Raw genomic sequence first — 21,050 nt, 5'->3', positions numbered from 1 at the left:
ATCAGACCTTGCTTCTATCACAAGTCACATCCATAACTGGGTGTTGTTTTTGCTTTGGTTCCATCTCTTCATTCTTTCTGGAGTTAGTTCTCCACTGATCTCCAGTAACATATTGGGCATCTACCAACCTGGGGAGTTCATCTTTCAGTGTCCTATCTTTTTGCCTTTTCATGCTGTTCATGGGGTTCTCAAGGCAAGAATATTGAAGAGGTTTGCCATTCCCTTCTCCAACGGACCACATTTTGTCAGAACTCTCCACCATGACCTGTCCATCTTGGGTGGCCCTACGTGGCATGGCTCATAGTTTCACTGAGTTAGACAAGGCTGTGGTCCATGTGATCAGATTGGTTAGTTTTCTGTGATGGTGGTTTTCAGTCTGTCTGCCCTCTGATGGAGGATAAGCAGCTTATGGAAGCTTCTTGATGGGAGAGACTGACTGAGGGGAAACCTTGTCTTTTTCTGATGGCCAGGGCTATGCTCAGTAAATCTTTAATCCGATTTTCTGTTGAAGGGCAGGACTATGTTCCCTCCCAGTTATTTGACCTGAGGCCAAACTATGGTGGAGGTAATGAAGATAATGATGACCTCCTTCAGAAGGTCCCATGGATACACTACTACACTCAGTGCCCCTGACCCTGCAGCAGGCCACCACCGTCCCACACCTCCACCAGAGACTCCTGGACACTCACGGGCAAGTCTGCATCAGTCTCTTGTGGGGTCACTACTCCTTTCTCCTGGGTCCTGGTGTGCACAAGCTTCTTTTTGTGCCCTCCCAGAGTCTGTTTCCCCAGTCCTGTGTAAGTTCTGGAGGCTCTGGGGTGGGTTAATGGTGACCTCCTCCAAGAGGGCTTATGCCATACCCAGGTCTACTGCACCCAGAGCCCCTGACCCTGCAGCAGTCCACTGCTGACCCATACCTCCTCAGGAGACACCCAAACACAGTTCTGTCTCAATCTCGATTGGGTCTCTGGGTCCTGGTGCACAAAAGGTATATTTGAGCCCTCTGAGCATCTCTGGCAGGTATGGGGTTTGATTCTAAAGGCGATTTCACCCCTCCTACCATCTTGCTGGGGCTTCTCCTTTGCCCTTTTGATGACAAGAGGGAAGGAACCAATTTCATGTTGCAGCTAAGTGTTTTATAGCTTACACAGTCCCTTCTGTGTAAGTCTTCTATCTTGTAGGTTAGGTAGGATATAATTCTAATCCAGGAAAGAAATCAGAATCAGAATCAAAGTTAGAAGAAAGAGGGGGGAAAAGACAGAATCAAGATAGAAATAGTGGAGAGATAAATTTTGGAGTTGGTCGTCTGAGCCTTTAAAATTTTTTTTTCCTGAAAGAGTAAAGGTCAGTGTTATGATCATTATAATAATAGTATGTGTCTGCTTTTTGAGGTTGTTGTTCAGTCATTCAGTCATGTCTGATTCTTTGCAACTCCATGGACTGTAGCAGGCCAGGCTTCTTTGTCCTTCATTATCTCCCTGAGTTTGCTCAAACTTGTGTCCATTGAGTCAGTGATGCCATCCAACCATCTCATCCTCTATTGCCCCACCTTTCCTCTTGCCCTCAATCTTTTCCAGCATCAGGATCTTTTCCAATGAGTCAGCTCTTTGCATCAGATGGCCAAAGTATTGAAGCTTCAGCTTCAGCATCAGTCCTTCCAAAGAATATTCAGGGTTGATTTCCTTTAGGATTGACTGGTTTGATCTCCTTGCAGTCCAAAGGACTCTCAAGAGTCTTTTCTGAAATTAATAGGCTTTGATTTATTAGCTGTGTGAGAAGTAGATGATTTTATTTTTCTTTCATTTTTAAATTTATTTATTTATTTTTGTCCATACCAACTGGCATGTTGGGTCTTAGTTCCCCGATCAAAAGTCTAACCCACACCCCCTGCATTGGAAGCGTGGCATTTTAACCTCTGGACCACCAGGGAAATCCCAAGAGTAGACTATTTAAAAGAAATATTGATCATTAAAATATTAGCATTGTGATCTTTTAGTGAAGTTCAAATAGTATAGAGGTTTCTTTCTTCAGTTGTCCTTGGGGAAATTAAACTGACGAAAGGAACTTGGGGAGATCCTCACATGTCGGGATTTAGGACTTTTTGAAAGACAGGAGCTGTGACCTGTAATTATGCTTCTTCTGCTGAGAAGCTAAGCTAGTTCCAGGCTGAGTCATAAACAAGGAAAACAATCATTACCTTGACACTGAAGAGCTTTGGCTGCCCTCTGCCCAACACCCAAGACACGCATATGCTCTGGCCGACATGTTTTCAGTTACCACCTACATCAACTAGATCAACATTTGTCCCCACATCTCTTTCTAAACTACAGACCTATACTTTCAACTCACAACTCCTAATCCACAAGTCGATGCCTCACATGTGTCTCAGAGTCACATATGTTAAAACTCAACATACCAGCCGATCCCTGTCAGCATCACACACTACCCTCTGCCTCAACACTATGGTCAGACCCAGGTACAGCATGTTACATATGTCCCATATTTCAACTGATCACTAAAACAATTCCCAGACCTCTTCCCTTCCCTGCCTGGTACATTTACCCTCACCACCATCCAGCCTGTTGCCCATCTTGCTATCCTTTTTGGATAAACTCTCTCATCCTCCCAGCATAGAAATTTATTTCCAGTATAATTAACAAACAGTGCTTAAATTTATTGGATTCTCTACAGACTCACCTCTGCTTCATTACTATGCCCTTCCTCTATCACCTCTTACCTCCATTAGTATAATTAGATCAAAAAATGCCCTCCCTACAGCTAGTCTAGTCTATTCAATCCCTTTGCCACACTGCGTTCTGATTGACCGTTCCATGGCATAAATCTGGACATTCCGCATCATCCAAGACAGTAGCCAAGCAACAGTAGTCCCTCCTCCCTTGATCATTAGGGCCCTGGAGACTGTGGGAGGCACTGGGAAACGAACTGCAATAGAATCAGCCTCTGGAGATAGTGGGTTCTGGGCTTATGTTGACTTTGAAATATTTACATATTGGAGAAGCACAAGTCTCTGACAGGGCTTGGAAATTAGGAAGCAAGGATAAAAATGAGTCACTGTGCTGGTACACCTGACCTTCTGGTTTTTCACTTTCACTGAGTCAGTTTCCTCGCAGCAGGAGTAAAGGCCACCAAAAGGCCCCTCTAATACGTTCTCTGGAGGAAACATTCTGAAACTTGGTCTTATATGAATTCTCAGTGATCAAGATTCAGAGGTTGTCTTAGGAGCACATAGGTCTTCCTACAGGGGTAATTTTAGGTTCCTCGGGGGAGAACTTTTATCCTTTGGGGGAGCTTCCATCCCAGACCAAGCTCCAGAAACAGTAGGCTGCTTAATATGCTGGAATCTGTGTGATCACTGATTCCAGGGGTGGACAGGTGGCTCCATTTCTTTGAAGAATCCTGGTAGATGAAGTCCCAGGGCCCGCTGGGGTTGTGGGAGAATGAGTCTCATGAAGTACTGGATGTGTTATGACCTATAGAAGAACACTTTAAGAAGACCAGTGCTTCAGTAGGAAGAATCTTATCTCCCACACGAGTGACCCAGGTTTGATTGCAGGCCAAAACAATTTTTTGTCTTTTTTTCCACCACAGTGGCTTCATTTACTACCTCTATTAAGTCTTTATTGCAAAGGCAATTCTCATCTATGCCAAGATCCAACAGGTAGGAGCAACACAGTCAGCTGAGGAAAGGGAGGGAAAGAATAAATGGTCAGTGTTTGGGGAAAGAAATGACTGAACACTGTGCCTTGGGACTGGGATAGGTCTGTCATCATGGAAAGGTAAATGTCTGGTGTGAGTTACACAGCTATTTCTATGGGGTGCATCTTCCAAGGAAGGAAATGAGTTCTGGTGTGTTGCTGGGACATGTAACATTTACAGCTAAAATCCTTGCCACACTCTGTGTATCACCTCTGACACCATGACATCACCTACTACCAAATGAGTGGCCTAGAATATGAAGAATACTTTTACTGTGTATTCTCTCTTTGGAAGCTAGCTTTGGAAGATCAGAAGACTTCTCTCCCTTGTCATACCTATAATATTCTGATTTTCTCTTGTCATGATGCATGTAAATGTACCCCTAAAGATTTCAGGAATATAGAGGAGGTCTCATCCTATCCTTTAGGTTGCCATTGCATAAACTTTTCTTGAACATCCTATATATTACGTTGGACCAGAAAGATGAGGAAGCTGGTCAATAAAGACATTTCTCTCAACAGGTCACTGCACAGGTCATGGCTCAGTTGGTAAAGAATCTGCCTGCAATGCAGGAGACCTGTGTTCAGTTCCTGGGTTGGGAAGATGCACTGGAGAAGGAAACAGGTACCCACTTCAGTATTCTGGCCTGGAAAATTCTGTGGACAGAGGAGCCTGGTGGGCTACAGTCCATGGGGTCGCAGAGTCAGACACAACTGAGGGACTTTCATACAGGTCACCACAACATCTCAAATGGTTAAAATTGTACATTAATTTTTGGAATCTACTATCTGAGAAGTCAATTGTTCATTTTGGATGCTAATTATTTACCTTTTCTAACTGTCTATCAGACAATTACAGATAACAGAGGAGTATTCAGAACTTCCGGCTAATTATTAGGTGGGTACAACAAATACAGAACAAAAGCTGTTTAGAATGAGAGAGAAACTGCAGTGTGGGAGAAGCTCTAGAAAGTGCTAAAGCCAGTCAAAACCCAATCAGCTTTCACTGATAACCACTCAGTTAATGGCAAAACTCCCTGATTTACCACATGGCCACTCCTCACAGATGAGTCTACATCAAGTGATAATGTGGACAGTTCATCTGCCAAAACAGAAAACGTGTCCTCCTTATCTCTAATCTGTCTAAATCTGCCAGCTCAGAAGGCTGAAAGTGCAAGAGAGAAAGACCTCTGCTTCTTTGATACATGTACAAGAAACACAGGATGGGAAAATGGGCATCATCAGTCTTGGTGTTCAGAAAAGACACAATTAAGAAGGAAGAAGGGATAATGTTTGAAGTTCAGTGGAGTGGCAGAAGACTGTTGTGTTGCTGTGTCCTGTGCTCAGGCGTGCCTGACTCTTTGCAACCCTTTGGACTGTAGCCCTCCAGGCTCCTCTGTCCATGGAATTTTCCAGGCAAGAATACTGGAGTGGGTTGCCATTCCTTCTCTAGGGGATCTTCCCAACCCAGGGATCGAATTTGCATCTCCTGCATTGCAGGCGTATTCTTTAAGACTATTCTGGTCCAAATACCTTCTGCTGATGGCCCAGTGATAAGTAAAGCAGTTGGCATCAGAGAAGCCACATAAACGACCATTTGATTCACTATGGGCAGCAGAGACAAAAGAGCAGCTGAAAGCTGGGCAAGAGCAGGCAATGAGTTTGGCACCACCATCCATCTATTCATCTGCATGCCAGAGACAGTGTCATCCTGGGTTGATTTTTTTTTTTTTCCTACAGTCTCCCCTGACTCTGTGGCCAGGCTTAGATCACAAAATGGTTTAGGCCAAAAATGGCTTCTCTTATGTCAAAAAAGCTATGCCTGGTTTTCTTTTTCCAGGCACCTCCCTACCCTATCTGCTTACTCTGTGAAGTTTTGCAACAGATATTGGTTCCTGGGACATGGAGTTTAAAAGCCAGCATGGCTCTACTGTATCTTGTTGCCTTACACCTCACACCAGCTGTCCAAGACTAGAAAGTGAGGGGCAGAGAACCAGGATAATATATCTTGGGTGACAGTGCTGACTGCTACAAGGACTATTCCCACAGAAGAATGATGCCTGAGGTTGGCTTGCAAGGAAGCTGTAGTTCTTATCTTTTATCTTTCTGAGTAGACTGATGCCATATGTGGCCTATGAAAGCCTTAGGGTTCTGAATGTTTAGTTGCAGCTAAGAACTAGCTAAGAAGGACTGATTCTGAAGCTGAAGCTCCAATATTTTGGCCACCTGATGCAAAGAGCGACTCATTAGAAAAATCCCTGATACTGGGGAAAATTGAAGGCAGGAGGAGAAGGGGACAACAGAGGACAAAGATGGTTGGATGGCATCACCAACTCAATGGACATGAGTTTGAGCAAGCTCTGGAAGATGGTGAAGGACAGGGAAGCCTGGCGTGCTGCAGTCCATGGAGTCTCAAAGATTCTGACATGACTGAGCCACTGAACAGCAGCTTTCCTGGTGGCTCAGCAGTAAAGAATCTGCCTATTATGCAGGAGACACAGGTTCAATCTCTGGGTCTGGAAGATCCCCTGGGGAAAGAAATGGCAACCCACTCCAGTATTTTTGCCTGGGAAAATCCATGGACAGAGGAGCCTAGGGAGCTACAGTCCATAGGGTTGCAAGAGTCGAACACAACTTAGCAACTAAACCATCAGCACTACCAAGAAAACTCCCTAAATGAGCAAAATTCTTCCAAATTTTCAATGAAGACAAATTTTTATTGAGGTATAATAGACATACAACATTATATTAGTTTCAGGTGTCCAACATAATGACTCAATATTTGCATATGTTGCATTATGATCACTGCAATGTCTAGTTAACATTAATCACATAATTTTTTTCTTGTGATGAGAACCTTTAAGATTTACTCTCTTAGCAACTTTCAAATATGCAATACAGTACAATTAACTATAATTGCCATGAAAGTGAAAGCTGCTCAGTCATGTCCAACTCTTTGTGAGCCAGGCCAGAATTCTCCAAGCCAGAATACTGGAGTGGGTAGCCTTTCCCTTCTCCAGGGGATCTTCCAGAACCCAGATCTCCTGCACTGCAGGCAGATTCTTTACCAGCTGAGCCACAAGGGCAGCCCAAGAATACTAGAGTGGGTAGCCTATCCCTTCTCCAGTGGATCTTCCCAACCCAGGAATTGAACTGGGGTCTCCTGCATTGCAGGTGGATTCTTTACCAACTGCGATATGAGGGAAGCCTCATGGTTGCCATACTGCACGTTATATCCCAATGGCGTGTTTTATAATTGGAAATCTGTGCCTTTTGACCTCCTTCACCCATTCTGTTCACCACTCACTACCCACCTCTGGTGACCACCAATCTGTTCTCTGTAACTGTAAGCCCCCCTCTTTTTCTTTTAAGGTTTTATGTAAAAATCCAAACAAACTTTTTGGCCAGTCCAATACATAGAAGTGAGATCACATGGTATTTATCTTTCTCCATCAGACTTATTTCACTTAGCATAATGTCCACAAGGTCCATCCATGTTGTTGCAGATGGCAAGATTTCATATCTTTTTATGGCTGAATAATATTCCTCTGTGTATGTGTGTATGCTGAATTTTCTTTATCCATTAATTTCTTGATGGACAATTATAGTTTCCACATCCTATTATAAATAATGCTGCAGTGAACATGGGAATGCATGTAGTTTTTTGAGTTAGTATTTTCAGATTTTTCAATTGTTTCATAAACAATATAGACATAACTGCTTTACAGTCTCTATGATAACTCCAATATCTCTAATATTTCAAGGGTTAGTTTCTAAAAGTCTATCTTAGGACCCAAGAAACCTAATCTCTGGCATTTCTATCATAAAGCCTGTTCAGTAAGTCGTGCATTATTTAACATTGCATCTGGAAATGGTTACCATTCCTATTTGGATGGTTATCTCATTTCCTGCTTCAAAATATCTAGAAAGTATGGCTTAGGAACACATTCTCAATTTTTAGGTGAAAAGTAGTCTTTGAAGACATCAAACACAATAAAATACTCCCTTAAATGACAGTGAAGTATATGGATTGGGAACCAGGAAAGGAAGAGTGTTCTCTTAGGAGGTAGCAACATTGATAGAGGAGTTGAAATGCCACCTACCCTTCATGTCCTACGTAGGAGGGAAGTTCTTGCCTTATCTAACCAGTAGATGGAGCTACCAAGATGAAAAATAAATTTTGGTCTGGTTCAATTCTTTTCTGACCCAGGTGCTCCTGAAAATATGAAAACATTTCACTCTTTTTTCATTTTTTGTGTTTCAATATTGATGGTTTCTTTTGATTTGTCATTAAGTCCACTTTTAAGTCAAAATCTTTCAATATTGGCAGTTTCATATGGCTCAACATAATAGACTAACCTAATGAAAAAAGTTCAAATTTGCTTATACACTGCTTTATATATATATATATTTCAAACTTTTCCAATTTACTTCCATTGACACAGTATAAAAGTATCCTTTTTCTTTCATTCTTTCCAACTTGATATCATCAATAATTTTTACAAACGTGAAGAGGAGGTTGTGGGAACTCCTATTTCACAGCTGGTCAGTCAGAAGCACAGGTGAAGTGGGGGGCAGTCTTGTGGGACTGAGCCCTGGCCATGTGGGGTCTACACTTTGAGTAGTTAGTATCAGAATTGCTTATTGCGGCGGTGGGGGGGCGGAATTCATACATCTGGTATCCGAAGTGTCATGAGTAGGGGAAATAATTTTTTTCTTTTAGTATGTATGAAAGAAAAAGCACCCTTAAACTCACTTACCTTAGGGAAGAAGGAGAATGCCACAAATCTGATGCTGGAAATGGCCTTTCCCCACGTGAGTTTTCTGAACTGAACGAACTGCCATCTATTTGAGCTAGGATAAAATATTCCTAACCAAAACAGGGAGAATAATGATATGATCCCAGGAAGTCCTTGCACTCCTAGGCCTCTAATCTTATCTATTTCATTTGGTTTCATAGTTCATAGTTCTTGAAACTGTAGAGACAGAACTGAAGGCTGGGCCGTGTTTGGGGCAGTGATGTCTCTATGGTTGAACTAAGGCTTGGAAATAGAAGTGAGATCTAGCGGATTGAGTGTAAAGGGGAAGAATATGGCTGTAACTAAGAACCACCTCAATCCTCCCTGAGTTAGCATTTGTCATCCTCTTACTTAAACTGCTCCTAAGAATTTTTTACAGATGTAAATTCTCCTAATGCCTCTTGTGAGCATCATGACATACATTGATCATTAAATATTAGAGACTACTCTCTGCCTTAGTTAAAATGATTGCTCTTTTTTACATGAATTCAAACTTACATCCTCAAATTTTGGAAATTATAGATGCTTACTAGAAAAAAAGTATTTCATCCTTCCAGGTTATGAATTTCTTTCATTCCTTTTCTGTAACAATACTTCTTCCCCCATATCTTCCTGGTCAGTAAAACATATTGACTCATTTTCAAAGCAGCAGCTGTTTTGCTAGAAAGCAGGAACTGTAAGGGATGAAGAAGGTACTGTTATAATCTACTGGTAAGAATGCAAAGGAAATCAAACTGCCTGGTTTTGAATCCTGCCTCTACTTTTTATAACCTTGGTCAAGTTACCAAATTCCTCTCTGGCTAGTTTTGCTTATAAAATGGAGAGAACAGTGTGTCTACTCATAGTTTACAGTGAGGATTAAATGAGAAAATACATATCGAGCATGTTTTCCTGGCATATAATAAGCACTCTACAGCTACATGAAATGGTGATGATAACAGACAACCTAACAATCTTTCCAAAGTTGGGGTTTGGGGGGTGGAATTACATTTTGTTTGGCAGAGCAATGCTGATTCTAGGACTGCACCTATGGGAATAACAAGTTGACTATTTAAAGATAAGATTATTCATTGCAGTGCTGGTCATAACAGTAAAACATTAGAAATAACATTTATGAAGAGACGTTAGTGAAATAAAGTATGGTACAGCTACACAATGGAAAACTTTGGAGACAAAATAGTATAATAGTTTGGAATACAGACTTCGAGAGTAAACTGGAGTGAGCTGAGGCTTCTCCCATCTCTCCCAGAACATCTTGAGTTATTCTTAGACCTTTCTTTCTTGCTTTTCATTCTATAAGTCAGCTATACAGCCATAATAATTTCAAAATCTCAGTGGCATAAAACAGTAAGCATTTATGTCTCACTAGAAGTTTGCAGGGCAGATGGAGCAGCTCTACTTCAGGGCTAGGATAGCTCCACCTCACAACAGAGCTAGTTAGCCAGAATACATTCTTATCATGACAATCACAGAAGTATAAGAGGATGAGAGACAATACGTGAAGCTTCCTAAGGCCTAGGTTCAGAATGAACACATCTGTTTCCATCCACGTTTCATTGGTCACTGAAAATCACATGGATGAGACAAATCCAAGGGTCAGAGAAATACCCCCAGCCTCTCATGAAGCTGTAGAGATGGGGTAGATTCGAGGAGCGATAAGAAATTGGAGCCAGTAATTTAATCTACAACGTTATTTGTCATCATTTTAAATTGTCTGTCTGTAAGATTGCTACCCAAGTCTCTCTTTGTACTAGTTGAATTCATCCTTGTTTCTGTTTAGTTTACTTTCTCTTATAACAGAATACCTAAAAATTTCTTTGTATCTTTGCAACTCTGACTCAGGAATCAGCTCACTTTGGTGGCATAAGGGCTTCCCATCTGGACTCTGAAACTCCCTCTGAGGGATATTTCCACCCATATATATGAGTTATTTTTCTTCTCTATAGTACTCACATTAAATATTGAATTTCCTTGGATTCAGCCAAGATAAATATCCCAAATTCATATTGTCTTTTAGGGGACGGCTTTTTTAAAAACCAAAATAGGATATTAAATCCTGCATGTTTTTCCAGAGGTACAGAGGCTGGTTTGCACAGATGAGTAACTCTTTACATGCCTCATCAACACTGATATAGATAATCTGGATTCAAATGATCAGGTTTTGAAGGCATTAGCCAGTCTTTGAACCAATTTTTTTTAAATGGAGATTTGCCGTAGTCTAGCCCCAAGAAACAGAATTGGTGGAGAGAGAATATAATCAGAAGAGAATGTCAAAACTTTAGCCCTTCCCTTGGATTCTATAAATTCCATAAACCCAAAATCCAGAGTGTCAAACGGGGGAAATGAGCCTAGAAGTATGAAAATGAGATCATGCCTCAAGAATTAGGGATGTGTTTCCCAGAAAAGGAGCATGATGAAAAGCTGTTTCCTTCCTCTTTTCTAATCTTGACTCCAGAACCCCAAACAGAAACTCTTTCATGCCTTGTGTGTTACAGATTTCACTGTTCCTGTCAGATTGGAGATGTGGCTCATAATAGCTCTGATCCTTGGGGGTAAGTTGGGTTTAGAAAGGGGTAACTAGAAGGCTCTGGCTGTGGGGACTCAGGACTTTTTGTCTTCCTTTGGTATCCTAGGCTAGAACTCATGAGTATGGAGACAACTGTTCCTGTGCTTCCATGGTTTACTCGTGTCTATTGTATCAAAAAACTGGGGAGGGAAACTCTGAGGTAACAATAAGCCTGGAAGCAGGGTGTCAAAATAAAGCCCCACCAGTAACCATCTGTAGGCTGTTCATTATCACCTGTACCCGATTTTGGAAAAGTGGGTAAAGAGAAACTCAAGAGACCTAAATTCAGTCCACGTTAATTCTGTTTCCTCAATTCTCCCTTCCTTGTCATCTCCCACTGACCAACTGATGTCTCTGTTCTTTGTCTCTTACAGCTCCAGTTGCTGAGCAAGTGGGTGAGTAACTCAACTTCCTTTCCTGTCACAGAATGGGTCCCCTTATTCTAAAGAGAGTAGAGGGAGAGGACAGAAAGGAGAAAGATTTATAAATGATGTAAAATTCCCTATATTCAGAGTATGATTGTGACCAAATCCTGGTTTTTAAGGTTTCTCTGTAAAATTTTCCAAATGCACCCTGATCTCTTGATTAAATGCCTAAAAAATGTGTATATAATAATAAGAAAGGACCAAAATTGCAAAAGCATAGATGTAGTTCTGCTGTGTTTTCCAATACCCCCCCACACCATTCCCCTTTAGACGAAAACTATTTGTTTTTTCTTCTCCTCAGAAAAAAACAAACAGGTACTGAAGGTTTCAAAGTGTAGAGTTTGAACATAGATTTCCAACACAGATGCTAATTAAAGTCTGAGGTTAACCTTCAGAGACAGAACAGTACAGAAGATAGGAGAATCAACTCCAGTCAGTTTGCCCTAGTTTAAAACCATGCTTCATGCTTACCAACGAGACCTAAATTAGTCAATTATTTCTCAGGAACCCCAAATCTCCAATAGCCAGATGCAGATTTAATAACATGAATAGAACTCTGCTGCAGGATCTGGATACTCTTAATGGTTAGCTTTTGTAGTTTTCTACTTGCCTATTTTTCAATCTGAGTATTGATACTGGATTTTTTTTTTCATTGTGCTAGCCATATCTTGCCAGTTGCTCAGATTTCCCTTTTATTCCACTTGATCTTCTTCTTTTCTTTTAATCCCCAAGCAGACCCCACAAAGGCAGTGATCACCTTGAAGCCTCCGTGGGTCAGTGTATTCCAAGAAGAAAATGTAACCTTATTGTGTGAGGGGCCCCACCGGCCTGGGGACACTGCTACACAGTGGTTTCTCAACGGCACAGCCATCAAGACCCTGGCCCCCAGATACAGTATTAACAGTGCTACATTCGATGACAGTGGTGAATACAAGTGCCAGACAGGCCTCTCAATGCTAAGTGACCCAGTACAGCTAGAAATCCACAGTGGTGAGTATGCATGGAACAGGAGGGCTAGAAATCACCAGGTCTTCATTGGTGTTTTCTCCTTCCTGGATGCCGTGTGTGTGTGTGTGTGTGTGTGTGTGTGTGCGCGCGCGTGTGTACCGATTTATCTGAGTATGCGTCTCAGCTCTATGTGTCTACCAGGTAAAAGTCAAGATACTCAAAACATAACATTAGGGTTCTTAAATTGTGCCCAACAACACCTCATCTAGGGCAGCTCTTCAGTTCAGTTCAGTTTAGTCGCTCAGTCGTGTCCAACTGTTTGCGACCCCATGAATCGCATCCCTGTCCATCACCAACTCCTGGAGTTCACTCAGACTCACGGCCATCGAGTCAGTGATGCCAGCCAGCCATCTCATCCTCTGTCGTCCCCTTCTCCTCCTGCCCCCAATCCCTCCCAGCATCAGAGTCTTTTCCATGAGTCAACTCTTTGCATGAGGTGGCCAAAGTACTGGAGTTTCAGCTTTAGCATCATTCCTTCCAAAGAAATCCCAGGGCTGATCTCCTTTAGAATGGACTGGTTGGATCTCCCTGCAGTCCTTAGGGTCTAAGTTTTAATCTAGATACCCTACTAAGACTTTATTTTTCAAAGTTATCTCTTTCTGTTGAAAAAAGTTATGCCTGCACACATAGTAAATAGTAATTCAGAGAAATGAACAATCACATTTCCTTCCCACCCAAACCCCAAGTCCTGCAGTTATCTTCCACAAAAACGAAACTGTTAATGTATATGAACTCCCAAGTCTTGCAGTTACCTTCCACAAAAATGAAACTGTTAGTATATATACATTTGTTTTTAAAAGTGGTTGATAGAATACTCCATATACATCTTACACCTTACTTTTATCACTTAAAATACTTTGGCTGTCTGTTTATATCAATAGAAATCTACTTCCAACTTTTATAATTAACCATTATATTAGTAAACCTCTACTGTTTCCATTTTTTGCTTTTACAATCAGTGCCTGCAGTAAACATCTTTATACACATAGTCTGGGGCACATTTCACATATATTGGTAATATAATATTTTGGACATGAAATTACTGTGAGACTTTGAGAATTAAAAACTTTGGTGAATGGAAGCAGAGAAAACAATCTCCACCCACTTAAATCTGTAAGAGGTTCCTACTTATCAAGAAATGGAGACTGTAGTATTTTTTAGGGCAAAATGTTTCATTATTCAGGACAAATCATTCAGTTGGGTGATTCAGTTATTCAAAAGCAATGTTAAAACTTCTTTGTAATTATTAATCAAAAGTTAACTCATACTGGAGGCAGAATTAGATTTATGTAGACAAGGGTGCTTTTGGAGGAAATGTGCTTTAGCCAAGGAAATGTTGAGAGTGTCAGAGCAAATGCTAGATGTTTCTTACGTGTCTCTTAAGACTCCGAGACTCAGTTCCTATGCGAGAGAGGTAAGGGAAGCTGACAGAACTGTTTAAACATGAGATTTTGTATAATTCAAGCAGAAGCAGAAACATTTCATAGTTCAAATAACAAAAGATGAGCTAGGGCTGGGAAGGGGCCATTTTCTTTGCTTCTGCACAGACTCTTGAACTTCAAACACACACAGAAGTCGCTCAGTCATGTCCGACTCTTTGCGACCCCATGGATTGTAGCCCACCAGGCTCCTCGGTCCATGGGATTTTCCAGGCATGAATACTGGAGTGGGTTGCCGTTTCCTTCTCCACTGATGACTTATTGAGAAAAATATCTTTTACATTATTTGTTACAGTATACTATATATCTTTTACATTATATTTTGGGCTTCCCTGATAGCTCAGTTGGTAAAGAATCTGCCCGCAATGCAGACCTGGGTTCCATCCCTGGGTTGGGAAGATCCCCTGTAGAAGGGAAAGGCTACCCACTCCAGTATTCTGGCCTGGAGAATTCCATGGACTGTAGAGTCCATGAGGTCACAAAGAGTCAGACACGACTGAGTGACTTTACATATATTATATATATTTTAATGTAAAACTTTTATTGAAGTATATCATGTGTGCTTGCAAGCTAAGTTGCTTCAGTCATGTCCAACTCTTTGTGACCCTATTGATCATAGCCAGAACATTTCTAGAATCACAGAAATTCTTGCCGATTTCTTGTCACTACCCTCAACACTGACTTCTAATACTGTGTATGTGCTCAGTTGCTCAGTCCAACATTTTTATACATGTATTTTACTGTTGTTTTAGTTGCTAAGTTGTGTCTGATTCATGTGATTCTTTGTATATTCTGGATATATTAGGTAGCATTTTGGTCAAAATTTGTGTTAAATCTGGTATCAGTTCCTTGATGTGTGTTGAAAATTGCTTTGTGGCCTACTATGTGCTCATTTTTTAATCACTGTTGCATGTGTCTTTGCACAGGATGTGAATTTTCTTTTTTTAAGGTACATCATTCTATAAATCCTGAAATCAAGTCTATTAACTGTATCATTCAAATATTTATATCTTTATTAGTAGTTTTGACAGTTTCTGATGGAAGCATGTTAAAATTTCCCACTGTGTGTCTGGAGGCAGAAAGCAAAGGTGTCTGTGTGTTTGCAGTGCAGTCTTTGAGCACCTTTTGGCTGGGAATGAAAATATGGGAATAAAGAATGTTCATTCTATTTAGAAACACTATGGCAGCATCCTAGACTGTAAAAACCATACACCATATAGCACGGAATACCTGCCGTCCATTCTTAGATAAGTTCTGGAGGGAGGAAAAGCACTATTATCTCTTCTCCTCTTTCGTCCTGTAAGAACCTCATCCTCATTCAGCTAAGCCAACTGCCCCAAGGGAGATAAAATAAAGTAGGCCTTTTGGGGTATGTATGGAGATGAACATCAAAAGGGAGGGCTCATTTGATTTGGAGTTTGTTTTTACCAGCTATGTCACTGATTTGCACATATGTGAGCATTGACATACATACACTTACATACACTTGCCATTCTGTGTGTTTGTCTTAGTATGTGTGATACCATTAACAAATTAGTCAGGAGTTAGAATGTATTAGTTTTGTATTGCTGTGTAACAAATTGCCACAACTTTAGCAGCCTAAAACAACATACATTTATTATCTTTCCATGGGTCAGGAGTCTTGGCACAGACTGGTTGGTGCTCTGCTGAGGCTGCAGTCAGGGTATTGACTGGGCTATGTTCCTCCTGGCAGCTCTTCCAACCTCCCATGACCATGGCAGGACTCAGTTTCTTGCAGTTGTAGGATGAGGTCCCCGCCATTTTACTGGCTGTCAGCTGGAGGCCAGTCTCATTTCCTGAAGACCCCCTTCTTTGTGGCCCTCACACAGGCCCTCTCACAACATGTCAGCTCACTTCTTCAGGCTGGCAGGAGTCTCCTGCAGCCCAGTCAGCTAAGACAACCTCATATAATGTAACATCATGATAGGAGTGGCATTTCAGAAACTTTGCCATATTCTGTTGACTGGAAGTAAGTCATAGGTTCTAGCCACATGCAAGAATGTGACTCACTGGGGGCATTTTAAAATGCTGCCTACCACATAGAGTAAGCTGTTTTTGTCCCAACCAACTTCTGAGACCTGGAAAGAAAAAGTAAGAAGGGCCTGCTGGTAAAGATTACTTTTCTTCCTAGCAAAGCTAAAGATATTTGAGGAACAGGAGACAGACCTTAAATTCAACAGAGTTCTAAAGTTGGAACTTTACAAAGTGAAAAAAGATAAACCCACAGGGTCCAGCTTTGGCTTTCTTGTACCTCTGCCACCTTATACACACATTTTGTGCCCATATTTTCCAGATTGGCTACTACTCCAGGTCACTAGCAGAGTCTTCACAGAAGGGGACCCTCTGGCCTTGAGGTGTCATGCATGGAAGAATATGCCGGTGTACAAAATGCTTTTCTACAAAGATGGCAAGCCCTTTAGGTTTTCTAGTCAGGATTCTGAATTCACCATTCTGCAAACCAACTTGAGTCACAATGGCATCTATCACTGCTCGGGCGAGAGAAGGCGTCGCTACACATCGGCAGGAGTATCTATCACTATAAAAGGTACTATATCTAAATAGTCATAGAGCTATTAGTTATAAGAACCAGAAGAACCATCATAAATTATCACTTCAATTAGCAAGTGAAGAAAACTGAACTCCAGAGAGGTAAACTGCTTTTAAGAAGGCCACACAATGACCAGTGGCTGGGTTGGGAGCAGAACTGAGGTCTTCTGGGTCCCTGTCCATTGCTCTTTCCGGTATACCACAGTGCCCCATCACTAATTCCAGGAGCTAACGTCAAGGCCATGCCATAGTGGGAATCTACTTCACCCATTTTATTTTAGTTGCAAGGAACAGAGATGCACTCAAGGTAGGTAGGAAGATTATTAGAAAATAACTCAATGAAACTTAATAAAAATTCCATAGTAAGGAAGACATTAGGATGTGCTTATACTTTCCATCTATCTCCCAGGGACCACGTGGCCTCTCTGGTTCCACTTCCCTCTGAACATCTGCTAATTAAGCAGTTCCCTCTGTCCTAGTTTGCATGTGGTTCTTGAAATAACTCTTTCATGGCCTTTATCTTAGTAGTCATAACCACTAGCAACTTTTGTGTGTCTGAAAAATAGTTCATTCCTATGGAAAAAAAAGTATTGTCCCAGATTATCTCTTTCTGTCTTTTTGACTGCACCACACAACTCGAGGGATCTTACTTCCCTGACCAGGATCAAACCCTGCCCCGACTGCAGTGGAAGCACTGAGTCCTAACCACTGGATCTCCAGGGAATTCCCCTCCAGATTATCTTTTGAGTCAGAAACACAAGTATTGAGTCACTGAACTGGCTGGGGGGTGGGGTGTTGTTGAGGTCCTTAGTGGACTGGAACCTGGTGGTCCGGAGTCGACAATAAGAAAGTAAAGGAGAGAAAGAGGCTGATATGCCTTGGTTTACACAGAAAGCCAATAAAGCTCCTGGCACAGGGCTTGCTCTGTTCATGGAGGCCTCAGGCACCCTCTCAATGGGGTGAAGGCACAGAGCACCTTCTTGAGAGGGTCTTAGAAGCCCGGGCAGGAAAGTGAACTCCGAGGGCCTCTGTGCTCCAAAGAAATAGCCTGAGAGAGAGAGAGAGAAAGAAAGAGAAAGAAAGACACAGGGACCAGAGGTCTGATGGAGCAAAGATGTTTTATTCAACATTGTGTAGGTATTTATACTGTCTTACAAGATAGCTATTTTCAGCAGAGATAAAATCAAAACTTACAAGTTATCAAGAAAACATGAGGTCATCCATATGAAAGAGAGTTGTAAATAACCACTTTTACCATATGGTTCATAAAAAGGAAGAGGGTACTTATTACTGTATAGAAAAACTAACGAAGGAAATGCCTGGATTCCTCAGTCCCGGGACAGGCTTGCCTCTCCTCTTAATTCCTGAATATTCAGGAATTAATAAGGAGCAGAGAATTCCTGACAGATCCAAAACAGCACACAGGAAGCCTCCTGTTAAATGCTTCCTGACAGGGTGTCAGTGTCCACTCCCGGTTAAACATTACCAGAGGGTCATATAATAAATGACATGGCTATTCAGTGAAGCATGAACTATGCAGAGGTATTCTCCCCAGAATAATATGGTCAAGCTAGTAACTGCAAGTATGTCTATGAGGAAATCCTAAGAATACCTCTCTGCTGAAAGTGGAGAAACTCTGTCTTATAGATATATTCTCTAGGGGCAGGTTTCCCAAAGGGGCTAGGAGTATATCTTCTGTTAAAAAACAAACAAAAGAACCTTGACACTGATGCAGGCCACCCTCTCCCTATCAACTTTTTCTTCAGAGCTATTTCCAGCCCCAGTGCTGAGAACATCCTTCTCATCCCCTCACCAAGAAGGGAATCTGGTCAACTTGAGCTGTGAAACAAAGTTGCCCTCAGAGAAGCCTGGTCAGCAGCTTTACTTCTCCTTCTATGTGGGAAACAAGACCCTAATAAGCAGGACCACATCCTCTGAATACCAGACATTCATTGCTAAAAAAGAAGACCGTAGGCTATACTGGTGTGAAGCTGCCACAGGAGATGGGAATCTTATCAAGCGCAGCCCTGAGCTGGAGCTTCCGGTGCTTGGTAAGTAGGAACGAGGGGAACTGACTGATATACAAGGAGACATGCCCTTCCCTCCTCTGGGACTGAGATCTCATGACACTTTTTTCACAGCCCACCCAGGAAAAAACCACGAACAGGTCTTTGCACTCTTGATTCAAAACTTCACTGTTCTCCTCATAAACTTCCTTAAATTTCCTTTCCTCTTTCTTTTCTTTCCTTCCTCCATTTATTTCCTCCCTTCTTTTCCTTTCTCTGTATTTTCTCCTGCCTTCTCTCTCTCTCTCTTCTCTCTTCCTCCTTTCTTCCCTCCCTCTTTCACCAATAATCTGATAAAAAATATATTGAATTCTTCCTATTTTATAGGTCTGGGGATATAAAGACACTGGGGTACAGTTTTTTTTACTTTAGAGAGCTCACATGGTAGATTGGTGAGACGGGGGTTTTGTGGACTGCACATGAATACCTGCCTGCCACAGTGTCTACGTATGGCTGAGGCAGAGGGAATATGAGCTCCAGAACAAAGACTCTTTGGGGAAAAATGTTTATCTTCAAACTAAATTCTAATCTTTAAATGGCACAGATAGCAGTTGTTGCTGAAACTAGGAAGTAAGTGCACTGGCAAGGCCCTGGCAGTTAGGCTCTTATGAGGAGCATGCCCCCTGTCCATAACCATAGAGCCCAGCTCCAGCTACCACCAGCTCCTTCCTGCCCCCCAAAGCCCCAGAGTCTCCCTCAGGCACAGACATAGCAAGTCTCAGCCAACCTTCTCTTCCAAACATAATTCAGCCAGATCCCTCTGGTTTCTAAATAGCATTTATCCTCTGTTGTTTTCTTTTACAGGCCTCCAGTCAACAACTCCTGTCTGGTTTCATTTTCTTTTCTATCTGGCAGTGGGGATAATGTTTTTGGTGGACAGTGTTTTATGTATTGTAATACATAAGGAACTACAAAGAAAGAAAATGTGGAATTTAGAAATCTATTTGGACTCTCTGGACTCTGGTCATGGGAAGGAGGTACCTCCTACCTTCAAAAACATAGACAATTAAAAGAAAGAGGAAATGTCAGAAACAAGAACAACTGTAAGAAAGGACACACCAGGAGAAGCCCTGAGAGGGTGGACTGTGGCAATCATGCCATGGGTGCCCAGAGGTCCAGAGGCCCCTTCCCCTCTTCCCTGTGTAAGCACGGGGCACAAACACCCAAATGTTGACAGACATGAGAACTGCAACTCCCATGGCATCTAACTCTTCAATAAAGCAAATAAATGAGGTTGACTTCAATGGAAATAAACTGGAAAAGTTGGTAACAAGGATGATTATAAGACTTACTCTAAAGAAAAAGTTTTTTTAAACTTGGAAGTCAAGTCTAACCTGATTATCCTATTAAAATAATAAATTATTGTTATCAAATTATTATTTATGAGCAAGAATTTATTTACAGAGACAGGGTGGAAAAGTAAGTGTGTGTATATGTAAGAGATTAAGATAGAGAAAGAGAGAAAGAGAGAGGGGAAGGATATGAGGGAGACAAGAGGAAACAGTATAAACAAAAAAAAGAAGAACTATAACCCACAAATGAATCTGGGTGACTAAGAATGAGAGAGTTCATACTTCTTGGTGTCTGGGTGGTCCCTTGATGACTTTTCTGTATTGCATACACCTCAAAGAGATACAAGGAAGAGACTCATGATGAAAAATGGGTGTATCACTTTTGCCCTTTCCTTTGAGGTTTTCTCATAACCTCTCTGTGATCAGAGACTTGAGACTTGAAGCAGATGGAAGAGCACCATAGCCCCCTGCTTCCTTAGTCTGTGGACAATGAGAATGTCCTTCTCCCCTTCATCTTAAGAAAAAAAGTACAGTAATTGTCATCTCAATATAAATATAACTCCAACAGTTGTATTAAAAGAAATGGTCATAGATCATCATAGGAGCCTTATTGTTTACCCATATTTGGTCTTATGGACTGTAGAAACAGAAATTAGAATTGCAGGGAATTAGTTCCATAGGAAAGAGGCCCAAAGACCCTCTCTGGAGAGACTGTCTGTAGAAGACTCTAGACTGAGGAATTGGGAATTGAAGCAGGAAGTGACAGTCACACTCAGAGGAGACAGTTACATTCTACCCTCACTAGGTGGATGGAATTTCAGGAATAGGGCTCCCTGGAGACGGAAAGTTGGGGGTAGACATGGATACAGACCTGGCGGGAATTGTAATGAAGCTGATCATCGTTAACATATCTGGAAGTACTTCCTTCTTCCCCATGCTTTTCTTTTGTGCTTCCTATCCGGAGTTTTCCATGCTTGTATCGTTGCCACAGTATTTTCTCATACATACTTTAGTATACTTAAAAAATGGATCTGACTCAGTTAGTTTCTTGATTGAACAATCTGTACCTCCATGTACCCTCATTTCTAGTGTATAGCTGGAAACAGGCTCTTGGGATCCAGACGGAGGCACACCTGCCTGGTCCGCAAGCCTTGGTGCTGGGTCTGGTCGA

At 41.6% G+C, this 21,050-nt stretch overlaps 2 protein-coding genes across 3 annotated transcripts in view; one reads left to right on the top strand and one right to left on the bottom strand.

Moving 5' to 3' along the window:
- The window catches only part of LOC113887744 (myomegalin), a 64,358-nt gene that overhangs the window by 33,742 nt on the left and 9,566 nt on the right, over positions 1 to 21,050 (bottom strand). The gene's annotated exons all lie outside the window — the stretch shown is intronic.
- FCGR1A (Fc fragment of IgG receptor Ia) lies at positions 10,968 to 19,963 on the top strand. The gene is made up of 6 exons (XM_027534986.1): positions 10,968 to 11,067; positions 11,456 to 11,476; positions 12,242 to 12,496; positions 16,268 to 16,519; positions 18,288 to 18,572; positions 19,392 to 19,963. The coding sequence occupies exons 1-6, from the start codon at positions 11,037 to 11,039 to the stop codon at positions 19,595 to 19,597; spliced, it is 1,050 nt and encodes a 349-aa protein (XP_027390787.1). The 5' UTR covers positions 10,968 to 11,036; the 3' UTR covers positions 19,598 to 19,963.

Source organism: Bos indicus x Bos taurus, chromosome 3 (assembly GCF_003369695.1).
Source record: "Bos indicus x Bos taurus breed Angus x Brahman F1 hybrid chromosome 3, Bos_hybrid_MaternalHap_v2.0, whole genome shotgun sequence".
Lineage (NCBI taxonomy): Eukaryota > Metazoa > Chordata > Mammalia > Artiodactyla > Bovidae > Bos > Bos indicus x Bos taurus.
The sequence above is the reverse complement of the archived record's forward strand: the minus strand, read 5'-3'. Positions and strand labels throughout refer to the sequence as shown.